Below are 19,305 nucleotides of genomic sequence, written 5' to 3' on the forward strand. Positions count from 1 at the left end.
TAAGGTATTACTGTTAATCCAAATGACTCCCTGTATTGTGAAATGGGTTGCTAATAGTGCTAAACCCAGTATCAGCACTCAACTCAACAGATGTCCGTCTCTTTCCTGTTTTTTTTACTAGATTCTTAAAACCTGATAGCAACCCTGTCCCCTAGAAATCATGTTTAATGCGTATACTACTAATTTGCTGCTACATTTATCTCAGTGGCAAGATTTTTTTCTAGTGAAGGAAATTCTACATTTTTGTACAAGGTGCTGACACTGAGGATTCACATCCAGAGTCCAAAAGGATGGGGAAAGATTTTGGTCTTGATTCAATATTAACAAGCAAAATATGATCCGTCTCGGGCTTCAAGCCACTTCTAGACTTTTTTAGTATCTGGCCAAGGTCTTGATCTTTCTCCCAAGGTAACGCAGTGTTTGGAGTGCCTAAAATAACCCCAAAAACAACATTTATGCTGTGGTTGCTGAGAGGTTCAAACATTGTAGGGAAACATTGTGGTTTGGGTTAAAAGGACTTTCCCTCTTATATGTAGTGCTTTTTATCACTCTAGATTATTTTGGTGTGATTTGCAGTGTTGGAGATATCAGAAGTAGGGATGTCTGTCTTTTCTTAAATATAATGGAACTAGATAGCACTTGGCTGATGTTGCTCAAAGTGCCAAAAAATACATTTGAAAAACTCAACAGCAATGTGTCTTTCCTGAAATCATGATCCAGTTACTCAAGATAATCCACAGACCTTGTTGTGAGCAGTTTCATGTAGGAACTGTTTTCTTTCTACGGGCTACATTCGCCAACAATATCACCACACAGGATGAAGTGTGACCTTCGACATCATGGTTACAGTAATAATCACTTGGTTAAGGTGAGGTAAGGTAAGGTGAGGTGAGGTAAGGAGAGTGGAGGTAAGGTGAGGTAAGGTAAGGTAAGGTGAGGTAAGGTAAGGTAAGGTAAGGTGAGGTAAGGTGAGGTAAGGTAAGGTAAGGTAAGGTAAGATAATGTAAGGTAAGGTAAGGTGAGGTAAGGTAAGGTAAGGCAAGGCAAGGTAAGGTAAGGTAAGGTAAGGTAAGGTAAGGTAAGGTGAGGTAAGGTAAGGTGATCTAAGGTAATGTAAGGTGAGGTAAGGTGAGGTAAGGTAAGGTAATCCTTTATTCGTCCCACAGTGGGGAAATTTGCAACATTACAGCAGCAAAGGGATAGAGCAAAACAATATGTGAATACGTAAAGTAATTAAACTGTACACAAACAAAGAGAGGAACAATAAGCAAACACCATAAAAACACAAAGCAATATAATAAAGAAGCATCTGAGTCATTGATTGTAAGCAGTAAAAAAATAAATGCAAGATATAATAATTAATAGCCAGGCTGAGTGGCAGGATTCACATTATTGCACGTATCAAGTGTAGATATTTCACAGTTGGTACATACAGATACAGATATTGCTGTTGATTAAGTGTTGTTTGATTGTCCATAGTTTTTGTATGTGAGGTCTACTGGGAGCAGTGTTGTAAAGTCAGACAGCAGCAGGAAGGAAGGACCTGCGGTAGCTCTCCTTCAAACACCGTGGGTGATCGGCCTGTCACTGAAGGAGCTGCCCAGTGCTGTCGAAGTGTCCTGCACAGGGTGGGACATGTTGACCATAAGGGATGACAGCTTGGCTATCATTCTGCTTTCTCCCACCATCTTCAGTTGAGCCAAGCTCAAGGAACTGCCATGGTCATACTTTGAATAGAAACCCAAACAGAAACAGGAAACAAACATCTGTCTCACAAGTCCAACTTTGATTTCTTAAATAATCCATTCAACCTACATGAACTTCATCATTTCATAACAACATCACCTTCTTTCTCTGCTCCCATCATAACCACTACAGCTGCTAGATGGCTTTGACACTTGAATTTGAACTAATGTGGAGGGGACTTGCTGAAACATTTCAGACAGCATTGTGTTGCTCTGAAAATGTGTTGCCTGTTGCAGATTAGCAGCATAATAACATTACTCCTGGGAGACAGGGTAACCACAGACTGTGTCAGACATGGCTCCTGCAAACAGCCCTACTGTAGACAGCTTACACCCACAACGACTAACATCATCTAACAAGCTTAGGACAGATGGTTTTCTGTAGAGGTGGAGGAAGAAGTTAAAAAGTGAATACTGGGCTTCAGTCAGGTGGGCGGAAACTCGACTCCAGTAGGATATGCTCATGCTGCTCCATGTCTGCTGGACGAACAAACAGGCTAGCCGCAACAACTACATAAGCCGACAGTCTAATCAGGATGTCTTTTTGTAAACATGTTTTGAAACCCCTCTGCCCCCTATTGGTCAGAAAACACGTAACGTAGCTTTAAATCAACAAAATACACAGGTAAACACGGGTTCTGGCAGATAAAACACAGACATGTGAAGCTGATTTAATTTCATATGACTTTATTGAAAAAGGGCTTGAGTATCGTAGCTAAAATACTGCCTCTTGCTTTACAAACAGTGACAATACAGATAATAATACTCTAATACATCTCACGTATATGAAGGATATGTGTCAGAAGCTGCCTCAAAAGAAAGATTTCACATTGTCTCGGGGTCCAAAGGAAAACACATGCACCCACTTTGATGGCTTTATCGACACACAAATGGCGATAAATGTGAACCTGAATGTGAATTTGGTCCCAATAATGAACACAGAAACATTCTGTAAAAGCTCTGTTTGCACCATGATGAAGGAGTCTACACTTTTTATTTGTCTGACACAGTTTAATCACACGAAATATTCTCTGCAGTGACGGTTCAGTGAGAGTGGCGCTGGCACTGCAGGGGCCACAGCACTAAACATAAAAGGAGTTAATGTCTGATTAATAAAACTAAAGACCTGTTATTACAAATGAACATAATCAGTAATGAAAGTGAGTGGTTAGTTACGTTTTACAACATGTAATGCAGTATATTTTTCCTGTTATTGAGATTATATATATTAAAAAGTTAACCATTTTTCTGGATGTCTATAGTTAATAAACTAATGTGCATGGCTGGTGGTTTTGTGATGAATTTACACAAAGAATAAAGTCAGACTTTTATCACTGCATATCAGTGCATGTGGAAACTGGAGCATTTTTATCTTATTTAGCCATGTGTTTAAACAAATGAGTGTAATAATATAAAATGAATGTGCATTAACTTCTATTACATTAATGGGAAATGAATTACACTTATATGATTATTGCACCATTAGCTGCAAATTGATATGAGTATCACCTGTGATCAGGCACTTAGCAAACAGACCATGCAAAGCAAAACAAAGACCATGGATTTGACCACAGCCAACATGACCTCCACTACGATTTGAGAGGAAAAATGCAACAGTTGAGTGAAAGTGAAAAGAAAACCCGTGGGGTGCTGGGAGTGTCCAGATTAAAAGCACATGTTGGGCGCTTGGATCTTGACTCAAAGGTTTTGTTCTGTTTTGGCTCCGTGGCTATTGACACATCGTCCATCAACCTCAGTAAAACTATAAAAATCAAATCAAGTGTTCGTGGGGACGACTGGTGGGCTGAATAGTTTCCTGACTCATGTAACACAATGACAGTGGCTTTTGTTTTCAGTCACTGTGTGCTGAACCTCACAGATTTTATTCAGTTCACTGTTGTTACATCTCGGATCAGTTGATATGGGAACAGGACGGACAGAACATAAAACCAGGAGGACGATATTTGATGTGTTGGGCTGCTATTCTTTTTATCTACACTGTAAAAAAATATTTTAAAAAAGTCCTTAACATTGCATACTGTGTAGTAACACCATTACATACATGTGAAATATTGCATAAAACCTTAAAAATGAAGCATAACACTGCATTTTATGGACTAGCCTTCATTTAGTAGCTACTGCCTACTGTACATTGCATTAGAAAAGAAGCATTTAGTAAGATTATACACAATATAAAAATAAAACAATTACATTAAAAGACACATCTGATAATAAAGTGGCTCAAATATATATATATAAAAAAAGGATTAACAAAAACTTTCTTTTCGCCACCGTGAACATTCCCCATGTTCCATTTCTCACTCAGATGTTTAATGTGACAACTTATTAGCTTTTCATTCCTACCAAGGACAGGTGTTGGTATGAAAATACTGCAGTTGAATTGCTCTCTTGTCATGACATACATTTACCTACAGTCCCTTAATGAGGTGTAAAAAAAAAAAAAAAAAAAAAAAAAAATTAAAGAAAAGAATGATGATGATCTTCTCCCTTTTTCTGACAGTAAATGGAATATAAAGTCGTGCTCTCTGAGGTTTCACAGGTTTCTTTATGTTGCATGTTTGGTCTCAGTTAACTGATATGTTCAATAACAAAAAAAGATGCATTGATAAGTGTTTCATTTCTTATAGTATTTATCAGTACAGTATGGCCTTAGCATAACATCAGCTTTCCATTTCATTTTCCACTTCAGACTCTTATAACAGCACTTTAAATATTTTGTGACTGGTTAAAAAAAACATAGTAGTGTTTGTATATAACACACAGGGGTCACAACATCCCATCTTAAATCTTGCATAAACATAAACAGTGGAATATAATTATGTCAATGGCTCTGACCCCTTATACTGGATATATAGCACCACAACATCAGTGCTTGCTTCTTAGCAGTGTGTGTGAGCCTCCGTTTTGTTGCTATTGGTGGAGCTCGAATCTTGAAGACGACTCAAGATTCTGTTCTGAAATCGTCTGCCCTGATTGGTCACTACTTGTGAGGGGTTAACCCCATTGGCCAGCCCCTGTTACTGCCCCAGGTCCTGTCAGTGATAGAGTAATGCCACTTTCACTTCTTATAAGAGAAAACTTTTACATTTAAATCTGTAACACCTCCATCCTGAGTCATTTTGTTTAATCTACAATTAGAAACACGAACAATACGAGCAGTGACTCCTTTAAAAAAACTCATAATGCTACATTCACATGGAGTCAGAGAGACAATATTATAGCTTTGGACAGAAATTATGTCTACTGTGTCCATTGCCAGTATTCTCTGTCAGCCTCACCTAATTTTAAAAATGTAAAATGATACGCGGTTTGCCGTCTACCGTCTCCATGACTCCATGTTAACGCAGCACAAGTGGAGATATTACTGTGAAAATAACTGAATTGGGTGCATTGACCTTTTATGTTTCTAAATTAAACACTTCTTCAGTTTGCAAAACTGCACAATTTAATATACAGGACATGACCAGCCAAGAAAATCCAATCATTATACCTCCTGGGAGGCTGATGTAAATATTTTTTCTGATGTGACATGAAGGTGGCATTACCCACAAAGCCTTGCGTGGGACAGAAAGCTCAAATTGTTCCTCTCTGGCTGTGTGAAGTAAGAAAACTCTATATATGACACACAAAAGAGTTCATATGTTGCACATTCAAACACACACACAATCGCTCTCGTGCCCAGTGCTCACACACACACACATATATATCTGATGTGAGAATGTGTCCCGTCATCCCAAGGTATAATTGCACTTGCTGCTACCACGGAGAGTTGGAGGTGACTGCGTGGGTGTCCAGAGTGGTGATGGTGCTGGGGACGCACGGTTTGGCGGTGAAGTGCTGGTTCTGCAAGCAGTCCAGAGAGGTGGACGGGTACATACAGCGTGTTTACATACATCCATAGCAGTGACAGGGAGGTATACAGGTTCGACCCGGGGACGCCAGGCCTGACGACATACTTGTCTTCCTGTGTGTTTAGTTTTTCTTGTTATTGCGTCTTCGCGATTTCTTCACCCTGGAGAGAGATAAGAAGGATAATTTATTTATTAGCATTAAAACTGAAGATGACCATTGTTTCTTTTTTTTTTGCTGGACCAGATGGGATATTCTGTACAGGAAATTACCACCAGTAGATTCACAGTTAATCTAATGATGATTATATACAAACATTTGGATGAACAGACAGAAATGTCAAAGGAGCTGTGTATGCTATGCTATATTGTGTATGCTATGTTTAGAAAAAAAGTGAATATATAAAGCTGTAATATTGCTGTCTTCAAAGCCACCAGACTCCTTTGACAAAAACAATAACTTTACCTCACAGAACACGGGAGTTGCTGATTTACTGCTGCCTCGATTGTTTAGTTTGTTTGGTTTATTATGTGACTTAAGTGTTTTAAAGGGTTAGTTTGGATTCACACTTCAACTGATATTGATATCTTTAAGTTAAACTAAAGTACATTTTGCTTTTGCCCTCGTCTACAGCAGTACATTGCTTTGCTTCAGTGGCTGTACTGCTGTCTGCTTCTCAAAACTGGGAGTGTGCCGACCAATCTACTGTAGGTAATATACGAACAATAGATAGGTGCCTCAAACAGCCCCATTACAAAAATACAAACTATCCCTTTAAGTAACCCCTCACTATGACTGGCAACTGGTGCTCCCTACACTAGTGAAATGTTGTTGGAGCATGTAATGGGGGAAGCAATAATAATTTTTTGAAAGTACGTAGGAAAAAAAGTTGAAGCATATAAGTATGATTTCTAGGAGACAGGGTTAGTATTGTGGGTCTCTTTTAATAGCTTGTTTGCAGTCATGTGACTTTTATGATGTGCGAAATTCAGATGGAGGGCAGGATGTGATAAATCCATATACTGAAAAGGAAGAGGAGCCTGACCACAAGAATCTAAAGGCAGCAGGTTTCATCAGAAAATTGAAACTAATGTTGGATGTGGTCCACACAAAACAAAGAAAAGTGAGTTTTCCCACAGCTTGACTGATTTTCCAGGTGTGGACACGATTGTTGTTACAAATGATCTCTTCCTCCAGACCTCCTAATGTTACTAATGTTACATCCTGGCAGATCAAAGCTCACAAGAGTCTAGTGGACTATAACTGTTTTGTGTGTGGTTGGGTCCACGACTGAGACAACTGCTGCCTCCTTTTTGCTTGAGTAAAACAATCTTTTATATTATATATATATGTAGAGCGTTATACATGGATGCACCGCTGTCAGGCTAACGTTTCTAGGTAAAGTTAGCTAACTTTAGCTGTTTTCTATCTACTAGATCAACTGTTACTAGAGGTCTGGTGAAACGCTGTTAAAAACTGTGTTGTGGCTAAAAGCACGGAAAGGTGTCACAGCACATTGCATCCAACTCAAAGCATGTTTAACAGAACGCTTTAATGTTTTCATTTAAAAGTAGTTGACTCTCCTCTTTACATCCTACTAATTTTCTCAATTTGATCAATGGGAACAGCCATGAACAGTGCAAATCACAGGCATTTCTACAGTGTTGATAGTCTTTGCCTCCAGTTGCCTGCCCTCCATCTGGAGAGCGCACCAATGTATGACATCATCTGCAAAGAAGCTATGGAGGAGATGAAAAATGCTGTTTGTAACAGGGACATGGGGACCTCAGGTGTTGGCAAACAGTTTTGATAGGTGAACATCATATCGTATAAGTGTGATTTATATGTAACTGTAACTGAACATGAAAAAGGGTGATGCTGACAAAGAGCAGCCACGCTGTAAAAAAAAAAGGTCCCTCTATGAAATAGAAGGTTTGAAATGAGAAGAATTCAGGTTGCCTTTTATGTGACAGGAGACTGCGTTTCTACAGAGCCTACACACACACACTCACACACACACACACACACACACACACACACACACACACACACACACACACACACACACACACTATGCATTCTTGGTAAATTATTTCGTATCCTATAACACCTGTTTTAGCGTCAGACTGTGGTGTGAACAGGTTTAAAGTTACTCTCACTCCATTCATTCATGATCAGTGCAACCATACTGTTACTATATTGAACTCTTCAGTGCAGTTTTGGTCATTTTCACATTTTCTGCGCATAACACCTCCTTGAATAAGCTCAAAATATCTGATGGAAATGCTTTAACCGAGGGTACTTCTCAGCTTCTATGTGTAACAGACACTCTGCTCTCTCTACAGCATGTGCTGTGGTACATGCTGGCTTCAGTGACCTGCAATAACTCCCAGGATAAGAGTTCACCTCTGAGCACTTATGTATTCGCAGAGGTCCTTTCCTAACACAGTAAACAATATCTCGTTAACCCTCGGAAATTACTTTATTATTTGTTTTTACATTGTGCCTCAAGTGTTTATGGTGTTTTAAGAAGCAGACGTGCAGCCTGGTGATAATCACCACCAGACATATTTGAAACTTTTTTTTTTTTACGAGGAATGCAAAGATTTTAACTGCACAGCTCATTAAAAACTGAACGAGCTGCTGCAGTTTTTACTATGAATAGTTTTTACCCACAATGCTGCAACCCAACCGGGAGAACTCTGTCGTTGAGGTGCAATTAGTGATAATAATTATGTGGAAAATGCTTCTTAGAATCAAATACAGTGAACACACGATTTGGTGCATTAACTGTGAGCGAGTTGAGAGGGTAAAAATGATGATCATTTGATTCCTCTGAAGTCACAGAAATGAGCCTTTAATGAGAGAAAAGGAAGTGGACACACCAGTGACAGATTTATCACTATTCTTTCTTGATGCTAATAATTTCACAGATAATAACTCAGCTGCTTACATCAACCATGTCACTGATTTCAGAGAGTAACTGTCAGCAGGAAACTGAGAAATGGCCATTTGCAACAGTGGTTTATTTCTTCTTTGTGGGCTCTAAACTCAGCAGAGAGGAGAGCTGTATTTCATTTCAGCCTGTCAGCGAAGCTTGTGTCTGCACAGTGAGGGCGAGGAGGGTTTTTTCTTACTTGTTAATAGCGTTCTTTAAGTACTGCTGCAGCCACTTGGTCTCCGGGTTGATGCAGACTTCCCTGTTGCTCTTCAGCTTGGCACTGTGGGAGAAAAAAAGAATTTAAGGGATTAGATGCCACACATTGAGCATTTCTTACAGTGTTTTGCACGTGAAGCAGGAGCAGCAGACAGGGAGAGGACGCAAGGCATTTTCATCTAATCCAAACTCACATTTAATAAATTAGGTTCAAGTACGTTTGCTGGAGAATATTTTCACCTCGGGGCTTCTTTTGTAGCCAAACATCCGGTGATGGTGTACAGTGCAGAGATTATATCTATTTCATTAGCTGTGTGGTCAGCCAAAGTGTAACAAGACCGCTCAGTAACCTCAAGGAAACTTGACTGGCATTTTAATTAACACAGACCCTTACAGGACATCAGTCAAGTTCCTTTTTAGGCATCTTCTCCTGAGGACCACACAGGTGGCTGTGCATGGTATTAGACCAGTCATCAAATGTGTACATAAAGTGTATTATTATTACAGTATTGTATATTTTAAATTACTACAGACTATTTTCCAAAGCAGAGGGGTTTGAAGTCTGACACTGTTGGGCGCCCTCAGACAAAATTGCTGTTCCCATAATGCTTTGGGATGGAGAGATTTAAACAGAAAGTAAACATGCTGTGGAGCCAGTTGTGGGCTACAAATTTTATTTTCAGTCTATATTTATTTAGATTTTAGCAATTCGGCATAATTAAAAATATGCTGTATTAACTATTACCTGTTCTTGTTTTCAGTGTGCTTGTTCTGTTTATTTGACAAAGTTATGACTCCGAGCATAGGTGTAGCTTTTTGGGGGGGGATAGAGGGGACACATCCATCAATATTTAAAAAAATTCAATGCCCCCCCCCCCCCAGTAAAAACATGAAAGTAGCAGAGGACTTTTATTCTGACAAAATTTAAAACATCCATCCATCTATTTTCATCCGCTTATCCGGGGCAGGGTCACGGGAGCAGCAGGCCGAGCAAAGCACCCCAGACGTCCCTCTCCCCAGCAACACTTTCCATCTCCTCCTGGGGGATCCCAAGGTGTTCCCAGGCCAGATGAGATGTGTAATCCCTCCAGTGTGTCCTGGGTCTACCCTGGGGCCTCCTACTAGTGGGACGTGCCCAGCACCCCTCTAATGGGAGGCTCCCAGGAGGCATCCTGATCAGATGCCTGAACCACCTCAGCTGACTCCTTTCAACGCGAAGGAGCGGCGGCTCTACTTTGAGCTCTCTCCAAAAAGACATTTACATCATAAACTGATGCAGAAAAGGCAAACTGGTTCATAAAAACTCACCAGAATGCAGGAAAATAAGTGTTTGATGCTCAAAAGCTTACGCCCATGACGAGTATGAATTTTGACAAGAGTAGTGGTGCAAAGTTTTTTTAAGCACCTTAACGCCTTTCACCTCACGCAGTATCTTTGCCTCATACGATGTCTCTGCCTCTGCGTGCCACAGTTTGAGAATCTCTGTAAGCTGATTCCCCAACTCCCAGAGAGCCAACAGTTTCCATTCATGTCGGAACCCCATCAATCACCTCACAGAGACTTGGAACTTACTTGTTGTTAGCAACAATCCATCACAACCTTGAATCTTTCCAAAGTTATATTATGACCTCCTTTGATAGTCCAAACTGCGGCAACAGCCTTGTACATGGGGCGCCTGCTCTACCACTAAACCACACAAGTATTTTTAATTATTATTACATTTTTTTTTTTAAAATTACAAAATAATTATCATTCTTAAGCACTCTTTCCAGGTCATTTCTTTGTTTGTTGGTTCTATACTTTTTATTATTTCTTTTTTTTTTTTTTGCTAATTTTTTGGGGGTGATTTCTTCTTTCATTGCTCATTGCTTTCTTCCCATGTTTTTAAAAGAAATCAAGCCAATCTGCTCAGGGTTAAACACTATCTAATTCAAAATGTAAACACCAAAACAAAAAGCAAGCTGTAAGCGTTATACTATGACCACCATTATCTCTTGCATTTAAATGGTTGCTGCTCAGTAGTGTCAAATGTTTGAGCATCCTTGAACGCACCAGCATAAAGAATAGTTTCTGCTCACAACTGCCAGACCAAGCATCAGTAAACACACATTTGACTTTAAATGAAGGTGACAATTTCTTCACTTTGATAGAGTACTTTGGTCAAGCAAGTTTCCACTCTCACACAGTAATGAAATTAATGGAAAATAATGGCTTCTTACAACGTGAGAAATTTGCTAAAAAGCCACTGTAGCCTATAATTTGAAAAATAGCGGGCAGAAATGTACAATACAGGCAATTTGCAGTTATTAAACCTGAATGCACAAACCGCTGGAATGACCTTTTAAACCTAAATGTGCCATATGTATCATTTATAATTCTTGTAAGCACTATAAAGATGGCATATATATATGGGAGGTGATATTGTTTAAGTTGAAGAGATAATGCTCTAAAAATATCTTTAACATTAGCTCTTTATGGCCAGTAAATCACTTTAATATTATTTATTTTTTATGAAAGCCAACCTGAACAAAAGCTCACCTTAATCTCCAAAAGCCTAGAACATCTTCCAACACATCCCAGTTAAAACCAGAGGATTACTACTTCTAACAAACTGTCACCTTAACGTCAAGATTAAGAGCATCACACTGGTGCTGCTTCATTTAACATCAGCTTATCTGCTTTATTTAAACCAAAAAAGGAACCCGGCTTCCTTTGTTAGAGCATATCATAACATAAAATAAAACCTGCTCTATTTAAAGTTCAACTCCTGTTGAATAAATCAAAGGACCTCGATGTTGAAATGAGCACAATATGTCAGGATGATATCTGATACAGTTTATGAAGGCTGAGCTCAGAAACACCTCAGTTAAGCCCTAAAAACCTCTGCACATCCTACAACACATCCCAGCTGAACACCGGAGGATTACTGCACATAACAGGCTGTCACCCTCCGGTTGGCGGTGAAAAATCGCAGCTCTCTGTTTCCACTCAGGGACAGCTGGAGGGGAGGCTCACATTGCTGATCACAGTGGGCCGCGTGGCTTGTAAAGCTGTCTCTACGTTGCACACAAAACATCCCAACTCGTAGGCTGATGAAGAGTTTGTAGGGGAAAGCATTTTGGTCAGGCTGGTTTAAAAGTCATGAGTAATCTTGGCTCCTAAAATGAGGTTATGTTTCACATTGTTGCAGACATTATTATGGCACCAGACAGGCCTGTTATTTCTTCTGAGGTGGTTGAAGCGTGTTTAACCTCTTTCTTCATCAAAGAGAAGGGTCTTTAACATGTTTCAGGCCAAAGACCCCTCAGCTCAGAGAAAAACAAAGCAGGGACCCACTATTACATTGATTGTGTAAAACTGAGTTGCACTTGAGATCATTCTTTGAATATTTTTGGGCCTTTTCTCATTTGCCTGTCCCTTCTCAGTCAGCAGTAGTTTTATCGTCGATGGTTTCTGAAGCTGATGGTGTGTCTGACTCTCCAGCTCGAAAAGTTACAAAACGATCAGCCAATGTTTTAACAACTGCTAGCTAAGTAGTTCACCTTGCTGTTATGGCAACACATTCTCACTCCGACCTTGTCACATATTGACGTTTTGGTCATGGACTTTCCATGTCCACATACGACATGCAAGGTACCCTGGGTGTGTTGGTTGTTGACGTTCTGGGACCCAGTGTCAAGTTCTCTTCTTTCAAGATACACTTTTCTTTTCTCAGGAAATTTAACAAATGTGAACTGAAACAAATGTGGTTGGGTTTAGGAAAAAAGAACAGGGTTTGGCTTTAGAATCTTATGGGACGTGAACACTGCTCTCTCCAGTGAACGTAAGCATTTGTTGGACCCATCCACCTCCCCTTCTACTTGCCCCTCTTGGACTTCGCTGCCTTAACTTTTGTCCTTGTCCGGATGCTGCTGGGTGCCATTAAACTATAACCGCAACTGACTGTGTATCATGCCAACGTTAAAGGAGACCTTTTTTCATTGGTTTGTGACACCACAAGTCACCGCCCATGTGCCGGATTTTGATGACTTCGGAGTGAGACCTGGCTCGTTATGGAAAAGTGCCACACAGTGACTTAGTGTTAGTGATTACACAAGTATTCATGAGTAACAGTAAGCATATCATTAATGTTGTGTACTGTAAATTAAATGTAATAGACTGATTTATCCTTGCCCAACACTCATTCAAAAACTTCTCTATCATTATTGAATTGATTTGAGGTTTTGGTTTGGTTTCCACAGTATAAGGATAGAATCCTGTAAATTATTGTATTTTACATTTTTATTCATGATTGTATAATTGCATTTCTGTGTGATTGTGATTTGTGGCAAATGTATCTGTTTTTGCTGCCTATTTTGTCTATTTGGTTTTTGTATGTTCTACTTTGATATGAATAAGTAGCTAAAAATAAGTGCAAATCATTTGTTGCTCCTTATAATTTATTACTGGGTTAAGAATAAATATTGTCATATATGTGCTTTTTTAAACTATTTTTTAAATGTGCAACTATAAACAAAAAAAATACTTGAAAATCTGAATGTCCACCTTAAAAAAATGCTGGGAGAAAATTTGGATTTCGTGACTCAGATGTCAAGCAGTTGTGTTTACTGATCAGCTGGATCTCATTTGCAGTATAAGAGTGAAGCAGGAGCTGCAGAGATTTATGATCAACACTTCTATGGTCACGCAGAGTGCTTATTCCTGCGTGTGATGTCCGGCCTGTTGAAAGAGAGCTGAGCCAAATATTTAGGAGAGGATTTGTTCAGTTATCAGACAAACTGCTGGGAGGGTGTCAGATCTGTTAGGGCGAACGGGGGGCAGGCGGCGGGGTCTCGCCCCCCCCCCTCCAAACATGTGGATCTCACACCTCGGTGGCAAAAGGTCGTGTATGAGAGTTAACAACTGAAGAGGTGTCTCGCCTCACTGTTCCTCTTTCTCCTCCCTCCATCTCTCCATCACACTGCCCTGCAAATTAAACACATTGCTCTGCACCTCCTCACTGCTCCCTGATCACTGCTTTCTGATTCAGTTTGAACCCCCACCCTTTGCTACACCTTTAACATGCCACCTCCCCTATTCCTCACTCCATTAAGGTGCACACACGCAAGCCAACGAGCAAATGGCCTGAAACTTTAAAGAGCAGTTCAGGAGCATCAATCCAAGCATCAGCTTTAAATCCCTCAGACTAACATGCGAGTCAGGAGGCCAAACAGCTCAGTAACTGGATCTGTGTTTGCTTTTCCTCCAGGGATGTCCCCCTCTTCCCCTTCTTCCCCTCCTCTCTTATTTTATTAGGGGTGGCCCAGCTCATCCGCTCAGCCACTCTCTGCTGTTTTGATGTGTCTCCCTTCATCCTGTTTATCTGTCTGCTTGTCTGGGTGACCAACTGAGAGCTGAAACCCTAATTGACTTGGCTGGAATTTGAGGGCCGGAGTTCCACAAGCAGCAGGTAGTAATTACTTCACAGCAAGTTAATACCAACAGCATGCTGGGATGAGGGCGCACGGTGGGACACTGGGCGGAGGAAGAGGGGGGACAGAGGGTGTAATGTTACTGGCTTTCTTTCATCTGCCTCAATAGAGATATCGGAGCAACTCTGCAGGCTCCTCGTCTCAGTGACTTCTTGACTCCTTTGGCAGTTTTCTGGAGGGAGGTTAGAGGGAGTTTGTGTCCTGGCTGGAGTGTTGTGTGTCCTCTCTGACCTTTTGCCATTCGCTCACCCCTTAACAGTCATTACACCCCCGCCCTTCCTGGCAGAAGCCCCACAGCCTTTTAGCCTTTTGGCTGTGAGGCTTCTGCCGTCCCGTTTTCTATAGCGGACAAATGAATGAGGCTTTTTAGTTAATGTGTTCCAGACTAGTGACATTATGCTCGATGTTGCTGGGCAGTTTGAGGCGGGAAATAAAAAAAAAAGTGGTAAAGGACACAGGGGGTCAGAAGAAATACAAAGGTAATCACTCTGACCTTTAATTATTGCTTCCTTTGCAAAACATAAACGACCCCCTCGAGCTCTGGCCGTTACTGCTTTCCTCTCTCTGAGAGGATCATGTTGTTTTAAACTCAGGCCTCTCATTAGGGAAAGAATAGAAGGATATTAACACCACTCTTCACACATCCACCCTCAATCTATCCACACTGTGTTAGTTGAGTAGTGTATGATTCCCTCTATATTTAACATACCAAATAATGGTGAAAATCAGGGAAATTAAGTTATAAAAAAAGTTATCACATAAAAAAGGTAAAGAAGCACCAGGACTATAAAAAGGACTAATATCATGTGACACAGACCTAAAAATTGAATCTAAGAAGAAGAATCTAATATAAATCAAGGATGACTGTTTTTTCATTGCCTTAAATTAGAAGAAAATAAATGAGTGTGGTATTTTAGGAGGCAGGGGCTCAAAAAAGGGTCATTAGCTCAGGTAGACTGGGATAAATGTGACTGGAAATATGTCCTTATTTTGAAGCAGGATTGAACACAAGCAAAACTGAGTAAGAGAATGGTGCACGGTGTTTCATTAGCAGATGATCAGTTTTGATGTCTCACTTATTTCATTGCATTTCCACATGAAACTGTTATTTATTAATACTTAAATCTTTAGTATGTGTGCATGTGTGTGAATGTATGTTTTATTTTTTATTTTCTTAATGTAAATTCAGATTCTTGTGGGATGTTATTTTCATAACAATAATTTATTTATTCATTTCAATAGGCCCAAGACTATGATGACATTATTTAATTAAAGTAGAAATTATTTAATTCTCATTTGCTGAAAATTTAATGATATTTCTATGGCTGAAGGATTTCTGTTGTAGATGTGTAAATAAGTATTCCTACACTTGTCCCTTTAGTGTTCCAAATTAATTAGAATGATTCATTTTCTCTGCATATCACTTTGAAGATGTTCAGGGCGGGAGGTCACACTTAAGCACAGCAAAGACATAAAATATGATGACATCAGACTGATTGCAGCTGCAGTGCTGTAATCAGGAAAAAATGTTTTGTATCACCAATGTGGGATTATTGTCACACATTGTGAAATTATTCCTCCTTTTGGTGGATGAATTAAACTCAACAGCTGATTATCACACATGACACATTCAGGTACAGTATGTAATGATGGGAACGCCATGTCCAGGTGAGCACTGTGCATGGTCCCAGTCAGGATCAGCCAAAAGTCATGAGCAAGCAAACTAATTTATACATACACACAATACTTAAAAGCCCCTCAAAAATGATTTGTCACCAATTTGGAACAGTTGCTTGAACCCTTGGTTTATGGAGAGCTGGCATGATTTTTGCAGCGCAATGTTTTGGCACAACACACCAACAACTGAGAAAATTAACTTAAAGAGCTACGCAAGTGAGAGAACCTTTCAAACAATCAGCAGACATTCACATCAGGAAATTCATTTTCTACAAGTTAATCACCACAGTGATGTTACACTCATTCGCTTACATGACTTGGAAGGGGCAGTTGGGCGTGTGGAGGAACTTGAGCTCTTTGATGGAGCGCTGCGGAACCGTGTTGAGGGTGGAACGACACCAGCACCGCTCTACCAGACTGATGGGCTTTGCTGCAAACACACAAGGAAAATAACAAATTAGCATTAATATGAGAAAAAGTGATAAAACTGCAAGACAAGAAACTGCACGGTCAAACCAAACAGGTAACTGAGCATTGTGGAAATAAGGTGTAATTTCAGCTCACCGGCTCACTTACAGACATGGAACAGAGCACAAGAGCAATTTTATGACTCCTTTGTTTTTTTTTCTTCTCCCAGACAACTTAAACGTTTCATTGTACACAGGGTCAAGGGATCGTTTTAGATCATATGAGGATTAAAATATTTACATTGACTCAAATTAAAAATCCAAAGTCCGACACAGTAGCTTCTACTTCATTTCAGTCGTGATTAAAAGCATCACTTCCCTCAATAGACAAATTAAAAGCGTGTTTAATCTACTGTAACGAGCCTTTACAAAGCATGGGACCATGTGAGTTTACCTGCTATTGCTCTGAACAACATGTTCATTAAAAAGAGATTAGCCCTTGTCGGACCAGTCACACTCTCTCACACGCACACATACACACAGAATTTTAGCTTTTCACTCCCAGAGCATTCAGCCTTGCCACTCTAATGGAGAAGGGTCCTCCACATTCAGTTTCCAATATTTGCCCCTTTATGTAAGACCACTCTGCAGCTCAGGCGACATCAACAGCCTCTGAGGAAATCACCTCAAGTACATTCTTAAAATGATTACAAATCACCCCTGGGCCTCCGCGGAGGCTTGTGGGGGCCCAGGGGTCCACAGATGCTCAAGAATAACTCCAAGTGCATGCAGTTACAAACTGATTGTAGTTTGGAGCTTAATTTGCCTTTTTGAGTTTGCAGATCCCAAAGAAATGATGGTGGTTGTAAAAATGTCTATGAAAAGATGAGGAGAAACACCCTGCAATAAAACTTTTAATTATAAAACTTTCCCAAAGGCCTTGATGCTGTGGATGCTTTGCTTTATTGATTACATACAAATGGTTTAAAAGAAAATCTGCTTCATTCTGGCTGCAGTCAAGAAGCTGTTAGAGAAGTTCACAGAGCAGATGTTGATTTTGCAACAACTTTGTATCAGCTATTTCCTGGCTAAATAAACACAAATAAACAAAATCATGTGCACCAGGTGTAAATAACAGACCTTTGTTCTGCTGCTCAACATATTCCCATTGACATGCATGCTTATCATGAAGCACCAAATGTGCTGCCACAAATGGCTAAATCCTCAGTAATATCAGCCTAATGATTCACACCTATTCAGGGCCTTTTCTCATGCAAACTAAGGGATCATTATGCAGCACCGGGGCAAGAGGCGAGCATCCACCGCTATCACCGCCGCATTGTTTATCCCTAATTAGAAACTAATTAAAAGAAAGCAAAGTGAAAAGACAAATACACACATTTAGACCTAACTCTTTAATATGCAATCAGGGGTCTTACTGTGGGCCGAAACAACAAGCTTAGCATAACGCACTTACTTAACACCCTGGTTGTCTCCCACCAAGGTTAACATGAGGGAGATTAATGTGGGGTCACTGGAGAAACTGCACTCGTGCTGTGGTACGGGAAGGCCTTTAGTCTATAATACTGGAACATTTGCAAATTTATTACTTATTTCAAAAAACAGCAGCCATATGAGTCCCCTTAAATGTTACAAAAAGCTGCATTAGTGATGTAAATTCCTGATTATAGTCCATACATTATAAAATGTAACATATGTTCCACCAATCAAGGACAGCTATTTTCATTATTGGTTAATCTGCTAATTTTTCTCTCAGTTGATCATTTTGGCCTGTAAAATATCCGAATTCACAATTACCCAGAGCCCCAGCTGTTATTTTCAAGTTGCATGTTTTCTGTCCAAACAGTCCAAAATCCAAAGATATTCAACTTGCTGTCACAGAGAACTGAGAAAAACTAAGAGAACCAGCAAAAATTCAGTGTTTTTTTGGCACTTTCCCTTAAAAATGACTTAACCAATCAACTGAATATCCACTTAGTTGAAAAATATTTTTGGGGGGATTGAGTAATCTGTTAATTGTCTAATAGTTTCAACTCTTCAGTTATGATTTATTCAATATAGACAAATGGTGGTGGAGGAATCACTGGAATACTCTGTAGTTATTATTGTTCCATGTCTCAAAAAATCATGAAATGTAAAGAATCAAAATCAAAGAGGGGTATCAAAGAGCTGAAGCCACAAGTCCAACAAGAAAAAGCTATCGTTCTTGTATGCAACAAATGAAACTCATCAACCATTAAACAAAAATCAATATTAATGTGAAACCTGACAGTGAACCAGCAACACTGACACAAGCTTTAATAATGACAAAAAAGTTCAAATGTATGAATTTTCCTGTAGATTTAAGACATTCATCTGATTTTCTAATATAAACTGAATCTATTTTTTTAAAGTTCATTCACAGACAAGATTAAAATAATCCAAACTACAAAAGTATCGGCATCCAGATATCTCCATCCTAAAACATCTCAAGTACCACATTCCTTCAAGCAAACCCCTCAAACATGATCAAACCAGCAATCTCTGCATCACTACAAACTGCCCTACAGTCTCCCGACCCTCTCCTGGACTCACCGTTGGAGGTTGGTACATGTGTGGCCACGGCCAGCAGAGCCATCAGTGCCAGCAGTTTGACATCCATGGTGGTGGGCTAACAGGCTGCAGGAGGGCTGAACTCTCTCTGCTACAATCCAGGGCGCAACTGTGACTGCCAGCTCTGCTCTGCACTGTGTTAAATCTTCAGATGGGAGGGAGAGAGAGTGAGGAGGAAGGGTGGGAGGAAGGGAAGGTGGGAGGAAGGGAGAGGGAGTCCCACTTTCTCAGGAGGGAGGGGGGTCCCGGCATGAGAGGAGGGGAGAGGAGGGGAGAGGGAAGGAGCAGCAGCGAGTCAGTAGAGACTTCCTCGATTGTAAATGTGTTGGCTGGGAATCAAGGAGAAAGTCTGAAGGGGAAATCTC

The 19,305-nt window shown here is 40.1% G+C and overlaps 1 protein-coding gene across 1 annotated transcript; it reads right to left on the bottom strand.

Moving 5' to 3' along the window:
* Positions 1-3,612: 3,612 nt before the first annotated feature.
* cxcl12b (chemokine (C-X-C motif) ligand 12b (stromal cell-derived factor 1)) lies at positions 3,613-19,081 on the bottom strand. Its single transcript, XM_049571978.1, has 4 exons — positions 18,923-19,081; positions 16,233-16,350; positions 8,753-8,836; positions 3,613-5,778 (listed from the first exon to the last, which is right to left on the bottom strand). Exons 1-4 carry the CDS (start codon positions 18,987-18,989, stop codon positions 5,739-5,741), a joined length of 309 nt encoding a protein of 102 aa, XP_049427935.1. The 5' UTR covers positions 18,990-19,081; the 3' UTR covers positions 3,613-5,738.
* Between the last annotated feature and the right edge of the window lie 224 nt (positions 19,082-19,305).

This window comes from Epinephelus fuscoguttatus, linkage group LG3 (genome assembly GCF_011397635.1).
Source record: "Epinephelus fuscoguttatus linkage group LG3, E.fuscoguttatus.final_Chr_v1".
Lineage (NCBI taxonomy): Eukaryota > Metazoa > Chordata > Actinopteri > Perciformes > Serranidae > Epinephelus > Epinephelus fuscoguttatus.